The sequence below is a fragment of the Erythrolamprus reginae genome, chromosome Z, assembly GCF_031021105.1.
Source record: "Erythrolamprus reginae isolate rEryReg1 chromosome Z, rEryReg1.hap1, whole genome shotgun sequence".
NCBI lineage: Eukaryota > Metazoa > Chordata > Lepidosauria > Squamata > Dipsadidae > Erythrolamprus > Erythrolamprus reginae.
In genome coordinates this window covers 32015109-32036675 of record NC_091963.1, presented here as the reverse complement: position 1 = coordinate 32036675, position 21567 = coordinate 32015109, and the positions used below count along the sequence as shown (strand labels likewise).

Sequence of the window (21567 nt, the reverse complement as noted above, 5' to 3'; positions counted from 1 at the left end):
ACATATTTTAACTATTTCTTGATAATGCAATTTTTCATAGTAATGGTTTGATATCACTTTAGGTATCTATATAAGAAAAATATGTAATAACATCTAATATTCCTTTTTTTTAAAATGTCATCCTAGTTTATAGTGGAATGCCATGGGAACACACTACTTCCGCAATTTTTGGGCATGTACCGACTTACTGTTGACGGAATTGAAGTGTACATGATTGTTACAAGAAATGTATTCAGCCATCGTTTATCTGTTTATAGAAAATACGATTTAAAGGTAAGCACTTTTTCTCCAATGGGCATTACATTCAGGAAAGAAGGAAGGAAGGAAGGAAGGAAGGAAGGAAGGAAGGAAGGAAGGAAGGAAGGAAGGAAGGAAGGAAGGAAGGAAGGAAGGAGGGAACAATTATATTAGATACTTTAAAGCTAGTAATTACAGTGGATTAAAACATTTCAACAAATGATCTTTTTGAGATGTGTTTATTAAAATAACATTTGCAGTTTATCCAACAAAACCTTTTATGAAAACAACATAATGTGTGTTTTAAAGTGACTAGGCAGAGAAATGCTAGCTGAAGTAGCTAAGTGCTAATGCTTTCAATCAAAGCCATTTGAAAGGTTAAAAAAAATAGCTGAAGAGGCTATTTCATCCTTAATGCATTTTGTAAGCAGCTGTGTTCTGCACACAGATATTTTTTCGTAATGAATAGAAGTACTGCAATAGATTGAAGCAGTACGCTGCATCATTTAATAATTAAACTATTTTAGCAAATGACTAAAAGGCCATGCTAAACCATTTCTATTTTTGTCATCTCTATCAAATATATTTTAAATGGCAGTGCTCTCTCCATTTACCTGGAAGTAAGCCTCATTGATCTTACTTCCTCTTGAGTGGATAAAGAGGTGATTATGCAGTTATTCTTTGAAGTCTGATTGGTTCAAATTAGTTTACCATATCCTGCTTCATTTCCTTAGGTTTAGATTTAGCGAGATGGCTAAGAAAAAAAATACACATGAGATAGATTTACTTCTGTCAACTACCCTTCACAGTACTTTATTTTAAGCAGTTGATACATGCTAAACTAGAAGAAGAAAATATTGTGTTTCCCATATAATTTTTAAAAAGATTCTCAGGTTTGCTAAGAGAGATTGGTATAACTGCAGACTATAGAATATGATAGCTCAGTTTCTAGAATATAAATTATTATTGTTTTATTTATCAATATTCTATTAAAAATATAATAATTAACAATTTACCTGGGTATTCCAAAAGTCACTATCAAGTTTAGTTCATATTCTTGGATGTGAAACTCTGCCATTTTTTTTCACCAGTAAAATTCAACCATGAACGAGTAACAGTCTTAAGAAATATAAATATTTTAGCTCCTGGACCTATAAATATTATTCAAGTGGAAATCAAAGCCAGCTTATTAGATGTGGTCTAGAATTTTTTAAAAATAATATTTATCTATTCAATTTTTATGCTGCTCTTCTCCTTAGACTCAGAGCGGCTTACAACATGTTAGCAATAGCACTTTTTAACAGAGCCAGCATATTGCTCCCACAATCCGGGTCCTCATTTTACCCACTTTGGAAGGATGGAAGGATGAGTCAACCTTGAGCCGGTGATGAGATTTGAACTGCTGACTTACAGATCTACAGTCAGCTTCAGTGGCTGGCAGTACAGAACTCTACCTGCTGTGCCACCCCAGTTCTGAATTTACTAGTGGAAGGTCCCAGGGGAAAAGTAGGATACACAGGTAGTCCTTATCCTACAACAATTTGTTCAGTGACTGTTCAAAGTTATAATGGCATTGAACAAATGTTGATTACAATCAGTCCCTAAGAGTTCCAGCTGTGGTCATGATTGCTATCAGGGCGTTTGGCAACTGGTTTGCTCTTACACTCACAACCAGTTATAGTACCTGCTGAGACCATATGGTCACCATTTGTATCTCTCCCTATTACTTACCTAGAATGTCAGTGGGGAAGCCAGAAGGGAATGGGTAAGTGTCCCCCACCCACACTCTTTTCCAGCCCTTTTCCACTTGTGCCACACCAGCTACTTTCACACCTTGCTCACTTTCCCCAACCAGTTTCACACCAATGCTCACTTTCCCCAACCTCAGCACCCACACATTCTTCCTCCCTTACCTGCATCTTTTCTGCATACCCTCATGCTCTTGATCATTTGATCACAGTTGTTCCTTGATTAATGAGCGTTCATTCAGAAACTCTTTAAAGTTATGGTTGCACTGAACAAATGATATTTAGGCCCAATCTTCAAAGTTACAGCCGTTGCAGAGACCCTCTAATCATATAATCAAAATTCAGGTGTTCGGTAGTCAGTCTGCACTTATGATTAGTGGACCATTCATTTCATCCCACTTGCCAATCTCCCTCCCACCTCTACCCTTTTGGCTATTCTGGCGGTATTGGGACTGAAGTAGAGGCCCGGGCCTTTAGTGTATGAGCTGACAGCCGCCACCCCTGGGCGATCCCCATGGGATTAAGCCATGGCTAGTGGTAGTACAAAGCCCCTGTCCTACCCACATTCTTTCACCATCTTCCTCCCACTGCTGATTATTATAATTATTTATTAGACTTGTATGCCGCCCCTCTCCAAAGACTCGGGGCGGCTCTCAGAACACAATAGAGAAACAATATGTGTACAAATCTAATAATTAAAAATTATAAACTAAAATCCCATTGCATTAAAAAGCAATCAGTAACTCAATCACATCCACACATAACATTTAATGGACAGAAGGGGGCGGCATAATCTAACTGCCACATGCCTGGTGACAAAGATGGGTCTTGAGGCTCTTGCGAAAGGCGAGGAGGGTGAGGGCAGTGTGAATCTCGGGAGGGAGCTAATTCCAGAGGGCCGGGACCGCCACTGAAAAGGCTCTTCCCCTAGGTCCCACCAGACGACATTGTCTGGTCGACGGGACCTGGAGAAGGCCAACTCTGTGGGACCTAATCGGCCGCTGGGATTTATGCGGCAGAAGGCGGTCTCATAAGTAATCTGGTCCGGTGCCATGTAGGGATTTATAGGACATCACCAAAACTTTGAATTGTGTCCGGAAATCAACAACCAATGCAGTCCGCGAAGTGTTGGAGACACATGGGCATATCTGGGGAGACCCATGACTGCTCGCGCGGCCGCATTCTGAATGATTTGAAGTTTCCAAACACTCTTCAGAGGCAACCCCATGTAGAGATCATTGCAGTAGTCAAACTTCGAGGTGATAAGGGCATGAGTGACCGTGAGCAAAGACTCCCTGTCCAAATAGGGCCGCAACTGTTGCACCAGGTGAACCTGGGCAAATGCCCCCCTCGCCACACCGAAAGATGGTGTTCTAAAGTCAGCTGTGGATCGAAGAGGACGCCCAAGTTGCGGACCCTTTCTGAGGGGGTCAATTATTCCCCCCCTCAGGGTAATGGACGGACAGATAGGATTGTCATTGGGAGGCAAAACCCACAGCCACTCTGTCTTGTCAGGGTTGAATTTGAGCCTGTTGGCACCCATCCACACCCTACCAGCCACCAGGCATCAGCATATCACTTCCACTACTTTGCCAAGTGGACACGGGGTGGAGATGGACACTTGGGTGTCATCAGCCTACTGATGACAGCTCACCCCATGTCTTTGGATGATCTCACCCAACAGTTTCAGGTAGATATTAAATAGCAGGAGGGAGAGGACTGACTCCTGAAGAACCCCACAAGAGAGAAACCTAGAGGTTGACCTCTGGTCCCCCACTAACACCAACTGTGACTGACCGGAGAGGTAGGAGAACTACCGTAAAACGGTGCCTCCCACTCCCAACCCCTCCAACAAGCGCAGAAGGATACCATGGTGGATGGTATCAAAAGCCGCTGAGAGGTCAAGGAGCACCAGGATAGAAGATAAACTTCTATCCCGGGCCCGCCAGAGATCATCCATCAGCGTAACCAAAGCAGTTGATATGTGATAAGGCACAACCAGCCTGCCCCAAGGCAAGACAATGGCTGGGCGCACTATGCTCTCTTACCAAGGCAGTGCATGCTATTCTCCATAACAACATACGAGGAGCCATACTGAATTGCGCCAAGCCCATCGAGTCCAGCATTCTGTGTCACACAGTGGCCCACCAATTGTACATGAGGATTTTGAGCAGAAAGAGAAGGCAAAACCCTCCCTTTCCCTTGACCCCCAACAAATGATACCCAACAGAATCCTGCCTGCCTCAACCAACATAGAGGTGACACTTGGACATCCGTTTCAATAACCACCGATACACTTGACATCCATGAATTTGTCTAATCCTGCCTTGAAGCTATCCAGGCTGACAGCTGTCACGATCTCTTCTGGAAGTGAATTCCATAAGCCAATGACCCTCTGGGTAAAGAAATATTTCCCTTGATTTGTCCTCACTTACCTAAGAGCTTCAGGGAGTGTCCCCTCATCCTAGTATTGTGTGATAGAGAAAATAATTTTTCTCTATCCACCTTTTCTATCCCATGCATAACGTTATACACGTCGATCAAGTCACCTCTTAAACGCCGTCTTTCAAGGCTGAAGAGACCAAGGTGTTGCAACCTGGTTTCATAAGAGAGGTGCTCCATTTCCTTGATCATTCTCTTTGCCCTTTTTTGCACCTTTTCCAGTTCCATATCCTTCTTGAGGTGCGGTGACCAGAACTGTACACAGTACTCCAAATAATGTGGTCTCGCCATCGATTTGTACAGAGCCAATACAACACAACTTCTCCAAATCACATGGGCCTTGAGGTGCTTTGGAGGGGCTTCACATGTGGAAATTCTCATCCTGATTGCTATTGTTAACTAAGGGCTACCTGCACTCCAAAATTGCTAGCAGGAAAATGGCAGTTTACCTTTTGAACTTTATTATGATGCTACTTGTTACAATATTAAATGAGAGCTGGGTGCCACCAATTTTTTTTTGAATTCTCATGTAATATAACCTGAATTGTGGTTCCAACACTATATCACATTGGAGAAGGCTGAGTTCAGTATTGTGGCAGGACCAGTTAAACTGAATCCAAAAGAGATCACTTGCTTGTTAAAATAGAAACCCAAGATCATCTACATCTACTTTTGGTAGCTGGTATAAGGGTAAAATTTAATAGTATACTCTTTTAATTTTCACGCCTATAATTCTTTATTTTGTATTAGCATAAAATATTAAATTTCACTATTTTCTAATCATATCAGTATTTTTTTAAAATTGATACATATTTGACTGGTTAATTGATCTCTAACATTTTGGATTCATTTTATAATAAAATGTATGCTTTTTAAAAAAATAAAACACTATACTGTATACCATTTTGCAAGTGAATTATCCAGGAAGTAGAATAGTTGTTAAAGGTAGATACATGCCTGCACAATGGACAGACACATCTGGGCAGATTATAAAATAAGGTGACAACTGTTTTATTAATACCAGTACTTTAAATTCCTTCCAGAAGTATAAGGAAAACAACTAAAACTCTCATGTTTGAACAGGCTGAAGGTTAAGAGATATCTGTAGAAACAGGTTAATGCAGAGGTCCCCAACCTTTTTTGCACCAGGGACCGGCTTTAAGATAGACCAATTTTCCACGGCCCGGGGGGGGGGGGGGCTTTGGTCATATGGGGGTGGGGTTATGGAGGGGTGGAGCTTAGTGATGCAGCCCTCCACATTTTCCACAGGGCGGGGAGAATCAGGAGGCTCCTTTGGCGGCTGGGGGCTGCCTGGCTTTGTGATTTTGGCTGGGGGGGGAGTTAGGAAGGTCCTACTTCTCCACCCCCCAGCCAAAAATTCTGCTGGATATGGGCGATGAGTGGGACAGAGCGGCGCGGAAGCCTCTTGCAGCAGCTGCTACAGCCACCGGCTTCCGCACCGCTCGTCCCATCCATCGCCCGTATCCAGTAGAAGCTGCTGCCTGAGTGCTCTTGGCCGGCGGGATTCAAAGTGCTGGGGTGGGGGGTGTCCCGACAGCCCCCCCACCCCAGTGCTTCGCCTCCCGCTGGGACACCCCCCACCCCAGCACTTTGAATCCCACCAGCCAAGAGCACTCGGGCAGCAGCTTCTGCTGGATACGGGCAATGGGTGGGACGAGCGGCGCGGAAGCCTCTTGCAGCAGCTGCCACAGCCACCGGCTTCGGCGCCGCTCGTCTCGCTCATTGTCCGTGTCTGGCAGAAGCTGCTGCCCGAGTGCTCTTGGCCAGCGGGATTCAAAGTGCTGGGGTGGGGGGTGTCCCAGCGGGAGGCAAAGCACTGGGGTGGGGGGGCTGTCAGGACACCCCCCACCCCAGCACTTTGAATCCCGCCGGCCAAGAGCACTCGGGCAGCAGCTTCTGCCAGACACGGGGAATGAGCGGGACGAGCGGCGCCGAAGCCGGTGGCTGTGGCAGCTGCTGAAAGAGGCTTCCGCGCCGCTCTGTCCCACTCATTGCCCGTATCCAGCAGATAGGCTTTGAGTTTTTGGCTGGGGGGGGACTTAGGAAGGTCCTACTTCTCCCCCCCCCAGCCCAAAACTCAAAGCCTATCTGCTGGATACGGGCGATGAGTGGGACAGAGCAGCGCGGAAGCCTCTTGCAGTAGCTGCCACAGCCACCGGCTTCGGCGCCGCTCGTCCCGCTCATCGCCCGTATCCAGCACATAGGCTTTGAGTTTTTGGCTGGGAGGGGGAGAAGTAGGACCTTCCTAACTCCCCCCCAGCCAAAATCACAAAGCCAGGCAGCCCCCAGCCGCCAAAGGAGCCTCCTGATTCTCCCCGCCCTGCCCGACGCCCCACCCTGTCCTGCATAATGTCCTCTGCCGGGAGGGCAGCGGTGCCGCGGACCGGCTGGAAAACCCCAACGGCCCGGTCCCGGTCCGCGGACCGGCGGTTGGGGACCTCTGGGTTAATGCATGTAATACTTTATAATAATTATGTGTGACTTTTACCAGAGCATTGTTAACCAGGGGACACATCCTCTGTTGAAGAATGGTTATGGCTGACATGCTAATTGCTAATGGACTCCAGATGCTTAGAGTTAGTAGAGGGAAATAGTAATAGGACCAGGAATTTCCAAATCTCCATGAAGACAAATTTATTTTATTTTATTTTAATAATGTTTGAATTTTATGTTTGTTCATAAAACAATACAGTAAGTTTGAAAGACTAGAATGAGTTGATGATGAAAACATTTTTATATGTGTGTTACTTAGTACTGTTCTAGTGACAAAATGTACTGTGTTTTCCTTCCAGGGTTCAACAGTAGCAAGAGAAGCTAGTGACAAAGAAAAGGTGTGGCAAGTTATATTTATATACTTAGTCATCTGCCTTCAACTTGTAAGAAAGGGAAAATTTATTTTAGTTGTGGAGTATTGTTCTTGGCAACTTTCTTAGGTGCAATTCTACATCTACTTAACCAGTATAAGACAAATTAAACCCGAACCCACTTCTTGGTGGCAGATTGCATCCAGTATGATTTTACTTCATCAAATCTTATGTATTTCATGAGACTATAACTTTAATTTTTTTCTAAGACGTACTAGAAACCTACTGAAAAATGAAGTATGGATAAATTATTCCAATTATTGTCAATGAAAGCAGTCAGGATAATGTTGAGAATGTTGAAAAATTATTTAAAACTATTTATAATCTAAAACATCTCAGTTGTTTTGGCACAAGTACTAAAATTCAGAAGCTGTAGATTAAAAGAAATTACACATTTCAATTTAACATGGAGAGGTCCCGTTTTTACAGTAGAGCTTGCCAAGAGTCTAAATCTTCTGAATTCTTCATTTATATTGACCTAGAAAGTCTTCTCCAATCTGATTGCCTCCAGATCACAATTTTTTTTTTGAATTCTCATGTAATATAACCTGAATTGTGGTTCGAACACTATATCACATGGGAGAAGGCGCTGAGTTCAGTATTGTGGAAGAACCAGTTAAACTGAATCCAAAAGTGATCATTTGCTTGTTAAAATAGAAACCCAAGATCAATTTCCTATCATCAAATTATTGTACAAAGGATTGTGGGAAATCATTACCAAGTTACTTCTGAACATAATGGGAGTTTTCTTTACATTTTGACAGTTTGACAGTGATATTATTAACTTTATCAAAACATATATTTGAACATAACCCACTCTTGGACTAGAGAAAGGTGACAGTCTTCCACAATCATAAGATTCTGACAGCCAATGCTTTGATTTTGCTTAATTTTTACAGTGGAGTATGTAGAATACATATGAGTAATCTGGAACATTTTGTGGTTCTCGTCTCCTAAGAGTTCTACAATGTGACATAGATGAATGTAGTTCTAGTGTACAGTTGTTTATGGCTGATGATTGAATGTCTTGCTAGTAAGGGACTTGTGCTGTAACATATACAGCTGTGTCTTGGGTCCTTTATCTTTTCTATTCTGCCAAGTATTAACTCTTACTTAGAGCAGTGTTTCCCAACCTTGGCAACTTGAAGACGTTTGGACTTCAACTCCCAGAATTCCCCAGCCAGCGAATGCTGGCTTGGGAATTCTGGGAGTTGAAGTCCAGATATCTCCAAGTTGCCACGGTTGGGAAACACTGACTTAGAGGATATATTACCATAACCTTCTTCCCCTATGCTTTGCTTCTTGTATTGCATGAAATGTACACTAACTAGTACATATTAACATGTGTTTAATGCAGTCATAGAATTAGAACAAGCAGTTAGGCCATCAAGTGCAAGTTTCTTCTTAGAGTAAAAATTCAGATTAAAGTTTTGATGACAATAGTTTTTTGCTAGTCACAGATTCTTCATAATCAGTAGTTTGGTCAGGTTCAATTTAGCATTGTGGCCGTCTTTTGATAAGTTGTCATAAGTAATTCAAAAACAAATATTTTTATTGCCATTTATCAAAAGATATTCACAATATTCCCTTAATGTTTTTATTCATAATTATATCATTCTTATTTTTAATCTTTGCCCACACTGCAGTTTTTTCTCACAAAAGTACGTGTAAGGAAATAATGCAATTATTTCATGAATGATTATAAAATAATATTGTTCTGCTTAGGGGGTCATACTATTTTATGATCCCTAAGCAAGACATAGAATCGTTTTAACAATTCCTCACTTTGAATCTTTCATTATTCTTTGTTGCATCTTCTTATCATGGTAAATTGAGGAGAACTTAAGCTTTATATCTGAACTTCTGATAGCACACGTTTTATCAGAGAATCTGAACAGGTTTGCCAGGTTTGTTACTTGTAGAATATTTTATCAGTGATGTATTTAGAATTTTTTTTTTGCTAGTTTCTGCCATTCAAAACAGGATTTGATGTTTAAACTATTTTTTAATTAATGAATAGAGAAATATATTAAACATTAATTTTATAGTTCAGAAATGTTTTATAGCTTTGTAATGTAAGCAATTGAAAACACACAAGGGCTGTATTAACGAAACAAGAAAATAAGATGCTTATATTATGTTTGAAAAGGTACACTATTCTGGTGCTATAGCTCTATAATGCCCCCTGGTGGCTGTTACTTTACATTTTTTTGTCAGTGCATGATTAGTTATGGCTCTGCTCAGACAATTGACATTTCATTATTCTGTTGCCTTCATTGTTTTGAAATGACTTTTGTTTATTTGTCTGTCTTAGGCCAAAGAACTGCCAACATTTAAAGACAATGACTTCATTAATGATGGTCAAAAAATTTACATTAATGAAGCCAACAAAAAGATGTTCCTTGAAAAGCTTAAAAAGGATGTTGAGGTAAGAATTCCAGATAAAGGCACTATCCTTGCCTGAAACACACATACAGTTGTACCGCCTAACTGATACAGCTGTTAAGAGAAATATTTCAAAATGTTCCTGTGAATATACACTCAATATATCTGTATTCCATGAAAAATTGCTTTGGACCTGCTTTGTGGACAGCATCTCTCTCTGGTGTTTCTTTTAAAGCAGCCACGACATTGTGCATTAATGAAAACGTGAAAAGGGCAGCTTGCTTTCATGAATATTAAAACCATGCAACGAATCAGGGAAGACAGAATTGATACCAAAAAGTTGTCACATCGCTCATGGCTGTGAGTGACAGGAATGAAACTGAAGGAGCTTCTGCACTGTCTAGGATTCACCATGTTGGTTTAAAATAAGCTGGTAGTAAGCAATAAAGCTCTGCCCTTTGGTCAAAAGCTTCAGTTCTCAAACTGACATTAATCGTTTTGGTTTAAATCCTGCTTTGCTCTCTAAAATATAAAATGATATCCTCCCTGATGAAAAGATGTAATGTTCTAAGACTGTGATGGTGAAGCTATGGCACCCAGAGCCATATCTGCTGTCACGTGAGCCATTACCTTAACTCAGCTCCAGTGTGCATGTGTGTGCCAGCCAGCTGATTTTTGGCTTGCACAGAGGCTGTGGGAAGGGGATTTTGGCTTTCAGAGAGCTTCCAGGGCAATGTGGGAGGGCGTTTTTACCCTCCCCCGGCTACAGGGAAGGCTTTGGAGCCTGGAGAAGGCAAAACATGAGCCTACTGGCCCACCAGAAGTTGGGAAACATGCCATTTCTGCCCTCCAGAGGGCTTCTGTGCGGCCGGGGGAAGCTGTTTTTGCCCTTCCCAGGCATTGAATAATGGGTGTGGGCACTCGTGCATGCGTGATAGTGTGCACCATCACCGTTCTAAAGATGTTATCACTATGAAAGAATAATTTTGCCTCTTCTCTTCCTAAATACCGGAATATTCCTGGTATTTTACTTTAAATTGTTATTGTGCACTATGAATACTTGGTGATATGCCCATGAAATATGGATCAAATTGTCTTTCCACTGTTTAAATCTAGTTGGTTCTTAAATGATCAGCCATATACAGTGATCCCTCGATTTTCGCGGGTTCAAACTTCGTGAAACGGCTATACCACGGTTTTTCAAAAAATATTAATTAAAAAAAACCTCCGTGGGTTTTTTTCTATACCACGGTTTTTCCCACCCGATGACATCATACGTCATCACCAAGAGTCACTTCTCTCTCTCTCTCTTTCTCTTTCTTTCCTGTCATTCTCTGCTTCAATCATTTTCTCATTTCTCTTTTTTCCTCCCCTTTTTTCTATCATTTCTCTCTCTCTCTCTCTCTCTCTCTCTCTCTCTCTCCCTTCCACTCTCCCCCCTCTTGCTCCCTCTCTCTCTTTCTCACTCTCTCTCTCCCTCTCTGTGAGAACGCCTGCCCCGCCTCTCCTGCAGCCCCCTCGCTGATAGCTGGGACGAAAGCGCTCTCAGCTAAGGGACTGTGAGAGGGGCGGGGCGGGCATTCTCAAAGCGTTCAGAGCGGCTAGCAGCTGAATGAGGAGGATGAGAAGCCGTAGCCGCCAGCGCTGCTGCAGGAGGACCTGTGTCCCAAGAAAGCCGGTGAGAGGGGCGAATCGGGCAGGCGGTGGGTAGCGGCGAGGGGGCTGGAGGCACTGGGGGGGCGGGGGGGGGCGACATTCAAAACAATCTTTGCTGGCCTCCGCACTTTCGTCGCTCCCCGCCCCCAACTTCAAGTCTGGCTCCTTGCGCTGCCTTGGAAAAGGGTGCGTGGGGATAGTTTTTGGCTGCCCATTGCCAAAAATAGTGTTTTTACTTCCGCATCTCTACTTCGCGGAAATTCGACTTTCGCGGGCAGTCTGGGAACACAACCCCCGCGAAAATTGAGGGATCACTGTAATTAGTATTTTGGTGATTCATGCAGCATTCAAGCAAACAAGAGCTGTGATGGCGCAGTGGTTAGAATACAGTACTGCAAGCTAACTCACTATTCACTTCAGGAGTTTGATTCTGAGCAGATCAAGGTTGACTCAGCTTCCATTCTTCCAAGATCGGTAAAATAGGACCCAGATTGTTGGAGGCAATGTGCTAACTCTGTAAACTGTTTAGAGAGGGCTGTGAAACACTGTGAAGCTGTATACATGTCTAAGAGTGCTATTGCTATCCCTTAAAATCCCTATGGAAATATTATATTTACATGTAAGCAATAACTGTAAGTTTAGCTTCCCAAGTTGCTAAAGAAAGGTTAGAAATGCATCATATAATTTATTTTATATTTACCATTTTTTTTAAAAAAAAATGTTTGCTGAGAATAGCTGAGATAGTTCAGTAACTTGGTTCCTGCAAAAGATTGTGTTTTCCCATCAATTACATTTCAGTTTAAATGAATTTTATTTTTCGTACTGACTATATATTTTATCTTTTAGTGGTTTTCCTCAGTCTGCTATTGTCCTAATGTGTTAGACTTCAGTTCCTATAATGCCTTGCCAATTTGTGGCGAAAGCTGGGAATTATGGGAAGTCTGAGTTGAGCAATAAATCTGAAAACCATAGTGTTGTTTCTTTTTATGAAAGGAGATGCATTTTCTGGAGCTTTCCGATTATTCATTTTAGTTTTCTGTTTGCATTCTGCTCTAACTAATCAATATGCTTTCATTTCCTTAATGTGTAGACAGCTTGTATATCAACATTTCTCTTAGAAAGCAGGGGAGGAAGTAAATATGATACTGTCCCAGTCTTTCTTTCAGGATTGACTTTCAGGGCCCAAGTAAGCCTGATATTTTTCCTGTGATCTCCTGTGGCTGGTACTTTAAACAGGTAGCTGATGTAGAGGGGAAGGAATAAAAATCGAATTAGGGCTGTAGCAAAGTGTTGGGTCTGTCGCATATCCGAGTCTACGGAGAGGGGCGGCATACAAATCTAATAAATAAATAAATATCCAATTTACTTCACTTGCACCTGCTATCAAAATGAACTGAAACATGGGGTCTTGCTATACCAGCAGTTCTTGAGATACGATAAGTCTTAAACTGTAACAAATGTTCAGTTGCAATAGACATCACCAAATTACATAATCTCTATTTGAAAATTGCAAAGGTTGCAGTGCTCCTGTGGTCATTCACCACTAAAACTGACCACAGGGGAACTGCAGTGCCTTCTGTGTCTGTCCCTCATTCCACCCTACCGTAACTCCACAGTGTTGGGCCTGTTCCTCGCGTGTCCATCGTTAATCACACTTATCTTTTGGATCTCTCTGACCTCATGTTGGGGAAAGTGGGCTGGCCATATGTCCCTGGGTTTTGCAGAGGTGACCTTAAAGGCAGCTGCCATTTTGTCTTGCTCACTCGGAAGCAACAAAAGGACATCGTCCAAACTGCTTCATTGTGTTGCCTTAACAAGATCTGTACAGATGTTTCAGAATGCTACAGAAAGCTTCTGTATCACTCTGCAGATCCCATTAAGACAACAAAATGAAGCAGTTTGTTTCCAGACTGCATGGCAATGATTTGAACATAGTTGCCATTTTGAAGCTAGGACAAAGTGGTGGCCACTTCCAGAACTGTACCACATGGTCGCACAAAGAAACAATATATTCCAATATTCTGGAAGGCCTCGAAGTTCTTCAAAGGATAAGTGAGGAGGGGGATGTTTGTCCTGATCAAATAGGAATTAGGCTAAGGCCCACGTGACGCAGTGTGAGTGTGAAAAGATCTGTGGAGACCCAAGGGCTGGGAGTAGAGCCCAAGGTAGGGGGTGAAGGAGGACTTGAGAGGGCCAGGCATCTGGACCTATGTCTTTATTAGGCTTCCAAGGACCTTTTGCACCCCTGGGGCACCCAGTTCTTTACTTAATGGCCCAGGTGTTCATTTAATGGTTCATTGGGGAAAACAGAGATGGGGGGAATCATTAGATGAGATATTTCACCTAACAATCATTGTGACATGCAGCTGTAATGGTCAGATCCATTATGGACATAATTTTGAGGACTATCAATGTTGGAGACTTCAACATTGCCAAATACGGATTGTGGGAACAGAAATCCTACAGGTTTGGGCAGACATCATATTCAACTGCTTTAACTTTACCTGTTACATTCTTGAAATAATTTTTGCATCTTTAATTGAACCCCAGTTTTTTATATTCACTTGAACAAATCTATACTAGTACAAACTAACATTTAAGATAGTAAAGTTATCATTTTCTGATTGGTAATGGATTCCTTTTTTCCTGTTATTGCTGTGTAGTTCCTTGCTCAATTAAAACTCATGGATTACAGCTTGCTGGTTGGAATTCATGATGTTGAACGAGCCGAGCAAGAGGAAGTAGAATGTGAAGAGAATGAGGAAGAGGAAGGAGAAAGTGATGGGACTCACCCAGTTGGAACACCTCCAGATAGCCCAGGAAATACACTGAACAGTTTGCAGCCTTTAGCTCCAGGAGAATTCGATCCAACCATTGATGTTTATGGTATAAAATGCCATGAAAGTAAGTGGCTTTGCTATAAATTCTTAGACATGAAGGGCATTAGGGTTCCAGTGGAATCTTTCAGTTTTAAAAAAAGATCAAAAATATGCTTAATGGAATTTCTTATTCACTCTAGTAGTTAACCACTAAATGAACTCAGTTGAAACTAAGTTAACAGTGTACAGAATTATAGAAAGTATGCAGCACAGAGTATAGCAATTTAGCTTTGTATTTATATATTTCAAGTACATATACTTATCGTACAGTATATCTCCAAGTGAGAACAGAATTAATATATTAAAGTGCAATAAAATTATAATTAGTAATAATTAATCATAAATGTATAGACAGAAAATAAAGCAGCTAAAATGCTCTGGAACTTTAGAATTCAACCAAACAGGCACATGACACATAATACTCCACACATAATAATTACCAATAAGAAAGACAAAAAAAGCCTGGATAGTGGATTGGGCATTACCTGGATGAAGCAGAACAGAAAAAAACAGAGAAAATCAGAGAATGTAAAGATCTACAAATAGAGTAGACTCGCAAAATAAAGTAAAGATAGCATCAGTAGTAGTTGGAACCTTAGGTGCAATTTCTAAGGATGGGTCCCCAGTCCCCAGACTACAGACTGGTATCGATCCATGGTCTGTTAGGAACTGGACCATACAGATGGAAGTGAGCAGAGGGCGAGTGACCAAAACCTGAACCATCCTAACTGGTCTATGGAAAAATTGTCTTCTACGAAACTGGTCCCTGATGCCAAAAAAGTTGGGGACTGTTGATCTAAAGCACCATTTGAAAACTATCAGCATTGACAGATTCATTATCAGTCAATTACAAAAGGCAGCTTTATACAGAATAGCTTACATTCTTCAACAATACCTCTAGCACCATCAAATATCTTTGCCTATTCAAGGGTAGGCATCAATAGATGGACAAAAATGCCAAATCTAATCTGAACATCTGGCTGACTGTGGGCAAGTCAATAAAATAATAAATACAATAAAACTATAAAACAAAATAAAAATAAAATACAAGCACATAAAATCTACAGTTTGTGATCATAATAAAATGATTTAGTTATTTCATCACAAACCTCCATATTTGAAGGCAAATGTTTTCTGCAGCTCAGGGAAGTGGAAAAGTTAGGAAATGCTTAGTTAGTATCCCAGAAGAAATACTTTTATTTTACTTAGAAAAATGTATTTACTAAACAATACCATTTTCAATATTGTCAGATAAACCACAGCTATTAGTGCGGGTGGATAGAAAGAAAAAAGCAAATCATTGCTTTGGCATAGTTCCCAAAATTTTCAGTCTTTTCAGCAGAAAAGAAGCTCAGTTCCATATTCCAGATTAACACAAACCTATTTCTATTATCATTGATTAGAACATTTTTTTCTATTTTCTTTTATTTAGAAAATTGTTCTTTTAAAACCATGATGATAATGGAAAAGGATTTGTGTTGATTTCTTGATCTGTGTTCGTATAGCATTTCAAAATTGGCAGATTTAATCCAAGTGTTGTATGTTAAAGCAAAATAAATAGCATCTTTCTATTTTTTGTTAAATGTATTTGTGACAGTGATATAACTCTGCTCAGAATCTATTTAACTTTGTTGAAGTTTTCTTCCAATTATGATTACAGATTAATTGTAGAATTCAAAAGAGTTCTGCAAATTAAGGCAGGAGTTACAAATATGTACACCATATGTATGCCCAATCTTCACATTCTTCCATCTCTGACACTGCTTAAATATTCAGTCCCAATCATCTTCTTTAGTAGATGGGTCAGAACTGAAATCCTCATAAATGTGATAATTTTTAACAAAATCAAGAATTTCAAACCATCTTTAAAGGAAGCTTTCCAACAAAAGAACTCTCTTTGGAGAAGAATTGCCTTTAAAAAAAAATTGGCTCCATAATGTTTAGAATTTCAAATACTGAAACCATTATGCATGCATTAACTTAGGAACCAGTTTGGAGTAGTAGATAAAGCACTAGATTAGAAACCAGGAGATTGTGAGTTTGTGAGTCCTACTGTAGGCATAAAGCCAGGGTAACGCAGTGCCAACCAGTCTTTCTCAGCCCTAGAAAGCAAGCAAGGGCAAGTCATTTCCAAAATCTTGCCAAGAAAACATCAGGGGATTGTTTCTTGGAGAAGAACATTGGCTCAAATCAACACATAAATACATATTTCTCTTTATGTCAGCTCTCTGAGAAATAATATATGTGTAATATGTGTAATTCAGTTACATTATTCAAAATACATCCCAGATCTACAAAATTAGAGACAGGGAGGATTGTTGAAGTCATCTAGAATAAGGTCCACCCAATGTATGAATCTTCTGTTCAAGCATCTGTAAAGACGGTAATCCAGCTTCTGTTTTAGCATCTCCAGCCAAAGGAAGTTCCCTACATTCTCAATGTTGAACATCTTTTCGCATTAGGAAATTTCTCTAGATGTGCAGTTAACATTAAAATCCACTGTTTCTTTTCCTGTCGTTTGGATCAGCTCTAAACAATCTTCCATCTTGTACATGACAGCCCTTTAAGTCAGCTATCCTATATCCCTGCAGTCTTTTCTTCTGATTAAACATACCTAACCCCTCCAAATGTTTCTCAGGTTTTTCCTTCTGGTACCTTATCATCTTGGTATGCTTTGCAGTCAGGATCTTATCTGATTTTAAACTTTTAGGAACTCATATCTTATCTGCCTTCCATCAAACCAGCGCAATCTAAATGTTTATTGGTAGTATGTGCACAGATTTGCTTGCAATTTAAGGTTAAATTTTAATCTTATATGCCACCTAGAGTTACCTATATGAGATGTGTGGCTATATAAATCAAATAAACAGAATAGAATAAAAAGTGCTGAATTCTTCCTGCCTTTTACAGCTGATTTTAAGAGGTTTAATAAAATGTATTATATTTGAACTCATCCCCCAGCCCAGTAACATCTCATCACAGTACTCTCTATTGTCAGACTTGAGATACTTTTGTTCAGACTGATTATGTGAGTTCAAATTCTAAAGTGTGAATTTGTTGAAGCAATTATCCCAATTTATATTTGTTTATTCAAGAATCTCCCTAGGTACGGTTTAATTTTATTTCCCCATCTTTTCCCCACTCCCCACAGATGCAGCTAGAAAAGAGGTATACTTCATGGCTATAATTGACATTCTTACTCATTACGACGCCAAAAAGAAAGCTGCCCATGCTGCAAAAACTGTGAAACACGGGGTGAGTAGGCCTCCGTTGCAGTGTCCTGTCAAGGATTTTCAGGGGTTGGACCATTAAATTGTTAAATCTATATCTGACAGCCTGTCTACAATGAGAAGAGATCCTCATTTTCTTCTGAAAGGATTTTCTCTTTTACTTAACGAGATTCATATAACCAGGCTATTATAAATCCTAAATAATTTCTGGAAATAGTTTGAAGATCTGTAAAGTAGAATCTTCCTTGCAGAATAGAGAGTGCAGTTTTCATTGGTTCAAGAATCACCCCAACCTTTGAAAACATGTTGAAGAGTTCTCTCAAACGTCTATCAAAGGGTGGGCTAGGATCCATATGGAGACAGTGAAGGTTTGGGTTTTATTAAAAGGTAAATAAGTAATTTAAGTCCCTACAAAGTTTATGATACTATTTTTTATCCTACTTTCTTCAGGGCACCAGAACATACATTTTGTAATCCAGTACTCAATCAAGCATTTTAAATTTAGTGTACATGGGTATACTGTACCTTATTATATGACAATCAACACTTTATTCATATAAAAATGCAGTTACATTGGAATAAGATAAAAGATTGGAATAGATAGATCTTGAATGAATGTTAAGCATAAAACGTATCAGGAAAGACTTAATGAACTCAATCTGTATAATCTGGAGTACAGAAGGAAAAGGGGGGACATGATCGAAACATTTAAATATATTAAAGGGTTAAATAAGGTCCAGGAGGGAAGTGTTTTTAATAGGAAAGTGAACACAAGAACAAGGGGACACAATCTGAAGTTAGTTGGGGGAAAGATCAAAAGCAACATGAGAAAATATTATTTTACTGAAAGAATAGTAGATCCTTGGAACAAACTTCCAGCAGACGTGGTAGATAAATCCATAGTAACTGAATTTAAAGATGCCTGGGATAAACATATATCCATCCTAAGATAAAATACAGAAAATAGTATAAGGGCAGACTAGATGGACCATGAGGTCTTTTTCTGCCGTCAGACTTCTATGTTTCTATGTTTTTATGTTTGTTTCCTTCAATTTCTTTTTCTATTTCTATCTTTTCTTTTAAGTACATTGAGAGCATATGCACCAAGACAAATTCCTTGTGTGTCCAATCACACTTGGCCAATAAAATTCTATTCTATTTCTCTGGTATTTTATTTAATAAGAGTATCTGAGGAGGTTCTATCTCAGCATCCCCCCTTCATCTCTCGTCTCTTCTTCCCCCCCCCCCTTCCCTCCTCATCTCCCTTCCTTTCCTCTCCCCTGGATAAATGTATATTTTATTTTATGTACGTTGAGAGCATATGCACCAAGACAAATTCCTTGTGTGTCCAATCACACTTGGCCAATAAAATTCTATTCTATTCTATTCTATAAACACGGTTCCTAACAAATCAACTATTTGCTATTCCTTATTATTTTTATTTTCAATGAATGTCCTAAGGTTAATGGCATTCAAAGCATTCTTTGAAATAAAAAGTATGTTTCAGGAAAATAAAAATTGGATAGATTGTAGAGCTTTTGGGCACAAAGGAAAGTATACTTAGATAATCTTCTCCTATCCTAAACTGGGAATTGGAATAGCTGAGCATAAATGAACAACACCAGATTGGGAAATACAGATGTAAGATACCCTTAACTTTTAAACTTAATTTGTGTCTCATCATCATCATCTTCTGGTTTTACAGGCTGGTGCAGAGATTTCAACAGTTAATCCTGAACAGTATTCAAAACGGTTCTTGGACTTTATTGCCAACATCTTAACGTAACCTAATGCTCTTTTGGACAGTATAAGGTCTGGAAGAAGCAGCAAATTGCTACAAGTGTGTAAGGGATCTTTAAGAAAGCTTATTTTAAAAGAAACTCATTCTCTCTTGCAGAAGGCAGCCCCCATCCCCACCCCACCCCATTTACATCTGCTGGCAAAGATGACTTACAGGGGTGAAATATTTGCTTTTACAGCTGCCTGATTATGCCCAGCATAGTTTTAGCTATTTCTGACATGTGTGTGTGTGTATATGTGTGAGAGACATGTGTATGAGTGTGCAAAAATGGGTATAAATTAACTAATAATAACTAAAATAGATCAGCTCCTACTCAATGTGCATTGCAACAACAACTCTCTGTGGATATTAGCTGAAATAGAATGAATGGGGAAAAGATATTGTGGAAAGGGAATTAAAAAATCTATGTGCATGTTGGGGCCTACAATATTGGAATCAAAGCTGTAAACTGTGGATCAGTTTAAAATTTGAACTGAAAGATGCAAGATATTATTGGTGGTAATGATGACTCTGATTTATTGTGAATGTTACACTTAACAACCCTGCATGTTTGCACTCCTTAAGAATAACCCCCATTTGCTGGAAGTTTTTCCTCTTGGCAATTTTTTTTAAACCTATATTACTAAGTAAGCCCATTGCAACAGGAAAGAGTCTTCCAGCAACGCAGAGGTTTGGCTCTTGTTTTATTAAATTCTGATGCCATAATCATTCTGTGTATTTGCCAAGGGCAAAACTCATTTTTGAGGGTCAGGGTGGGAAAAATATATAGACTGTTCAATTGTCTTGTAACATGGAGATTTTGCATTGTATGTTTTATCATATAGAAATTGAAGTATATAAAGAAATTCAAATATGCTTTTTAGAAAAATTAACTGTTAGGGGCAATAATGGCATTTCCCCCACATGAACAAAGATGTAGAAAGGTTTGCTCATCTGTAAGAGATCAAAGGAAGACATTAAATGCTCATATGTGCTGTTTTTAAAATATTTTATTAAAATATTCTTTTCTAAACCCTATATTTTATTGTTTACATTGAAAGGAGAACAGGGATGCTCTTGACTTTGTTAGAGGATCTGAAGTTTACATGTAAAGTTACTTTGCAGTACAGATAAAGTAATTTCTTGAATTGTAACATGCAGTAATGTATCAGAGCATATATTTTATTCACCCTTGTGATAGAATCTTTTTTTACAACAGTGACCAACTGTTTTGAAGTATTTTAAATGCTATTTTAATTATATTAATTTAGCTTTGTCTCTCTCTAAATTATATTGTTAAACGATTCCCTGAAACTCTTCTGTTCCCTACAATCTGCTGGGTTTTTGGAGGTTTTGAAAAGGATAGAATTAGAGATGCTTAAATTATATTCTGTATGTATAACCTGTACAAAAACAATGTGCCTTTTAAAATTCTTTGTTTAAGTAGACATTCATAGACAATTTTTAAAAAGAAATTACACCCTGCAATTTATAATTTTATTCCTGGAGTGCCAGATTGCCTTCTCTATTAATACAATGACAGTACAGCTACAAATTTGGTACATATAAATGTTAACTTAAAAAATTCTGATAAAATAACTGGTCTTGCAATCTTATGTGGTCAGGAGCAGTATCATCTCTGTTAATAACTGTGGGTTATTTTTTTTTAAAGGCCTTATTACCTTTTAAAAATATTTCTCAATAGATTTTCTCCCCCATAATAATGCTTCCAAAATTGATAGGGTTTTTTTAAAAAAACAACAACAACCACTATTCTTTTGCCCGGCACCTCATATTTTGTTTGGAAAAGAGTTGAGGACATTTCAAAGCTATTTGTGTGTCCATGGAAAAGAAAATTATGCAGGCCTTTCAAACCATCCAATGGTAATTTATTAAATCAGGAGCTAATTAGAATAGGGGAACCTAGTATTAATGTACCGAATATATATGCTAAAAGTTTTGGATTATCTTGCTAGAATCTGTAAAGACACCTGGAAGAGGTTCCTGGCTGATCCTCTGGAGATCACTGGGATGTGCCAGTGTAGACAACATACAGCTGTTCCAAGATTCATGGTATATTTGGGCCTAAAGCATTTTTTCCTTTAAAATACCAACAAAAATCCTGCTGTCTCATCTCACTGCTCACGATACTTCCCAACAAGCCATATAAACTATCAGTAACTGCATGAGGAAAGAGGCATTGTTTTCATTTGCTTCACACCAGCTATGTTGTTCTTTTCCTTTGATATAAATGTCTACAATTGTTTGGTTTTTGTTGCCTAACACTGCTTCTGTTTTCAATATTTTAATATGTGTCAGCTGTGG

At 39.5% G+C, this 21567-nt stretch overlaps 1 protein-coding gene across 1 annotated transcript in view; it reads left to right on the top strand.

Annotated features, from left to right (window-relative positions):
- Window positions 1–20275, top strand: part of PIP4K2A (phosphatidylinositol-5-phosphate 4-kinase type 2 alpha) — an 85058-nt gene extending 64783 nt beyond the window's left edge. Inside the window, exons 5-10 of the mRNA XM_070730059.1 lie at window positions 127–273; window positions 7241–7279; window positions 9627–9740; window positions 14017–14257; window positions 17384–17487; window positions 19168–20275. Coding sequence (XP_070586160.1) covers window positions 127–273; window positions 7241–7279; window positions 9627–9740; window positions 14017–14257; window positions 17384–17487; window positions 19168–19248 — 726 coding nt within the window. The 3' untranslated portion in view covers window positions 19249–20275. The remainder of the gene's footprint in view (window positions 1–126; window positions 274–7240; window positions 7280–9626; window positions 9741–14016; window positions 14258–17383; window positions 17488–19167) is intronic.
- The last annotated feature ends 1292 nt before the right edge of the window (window positions 20276–21567 follow it).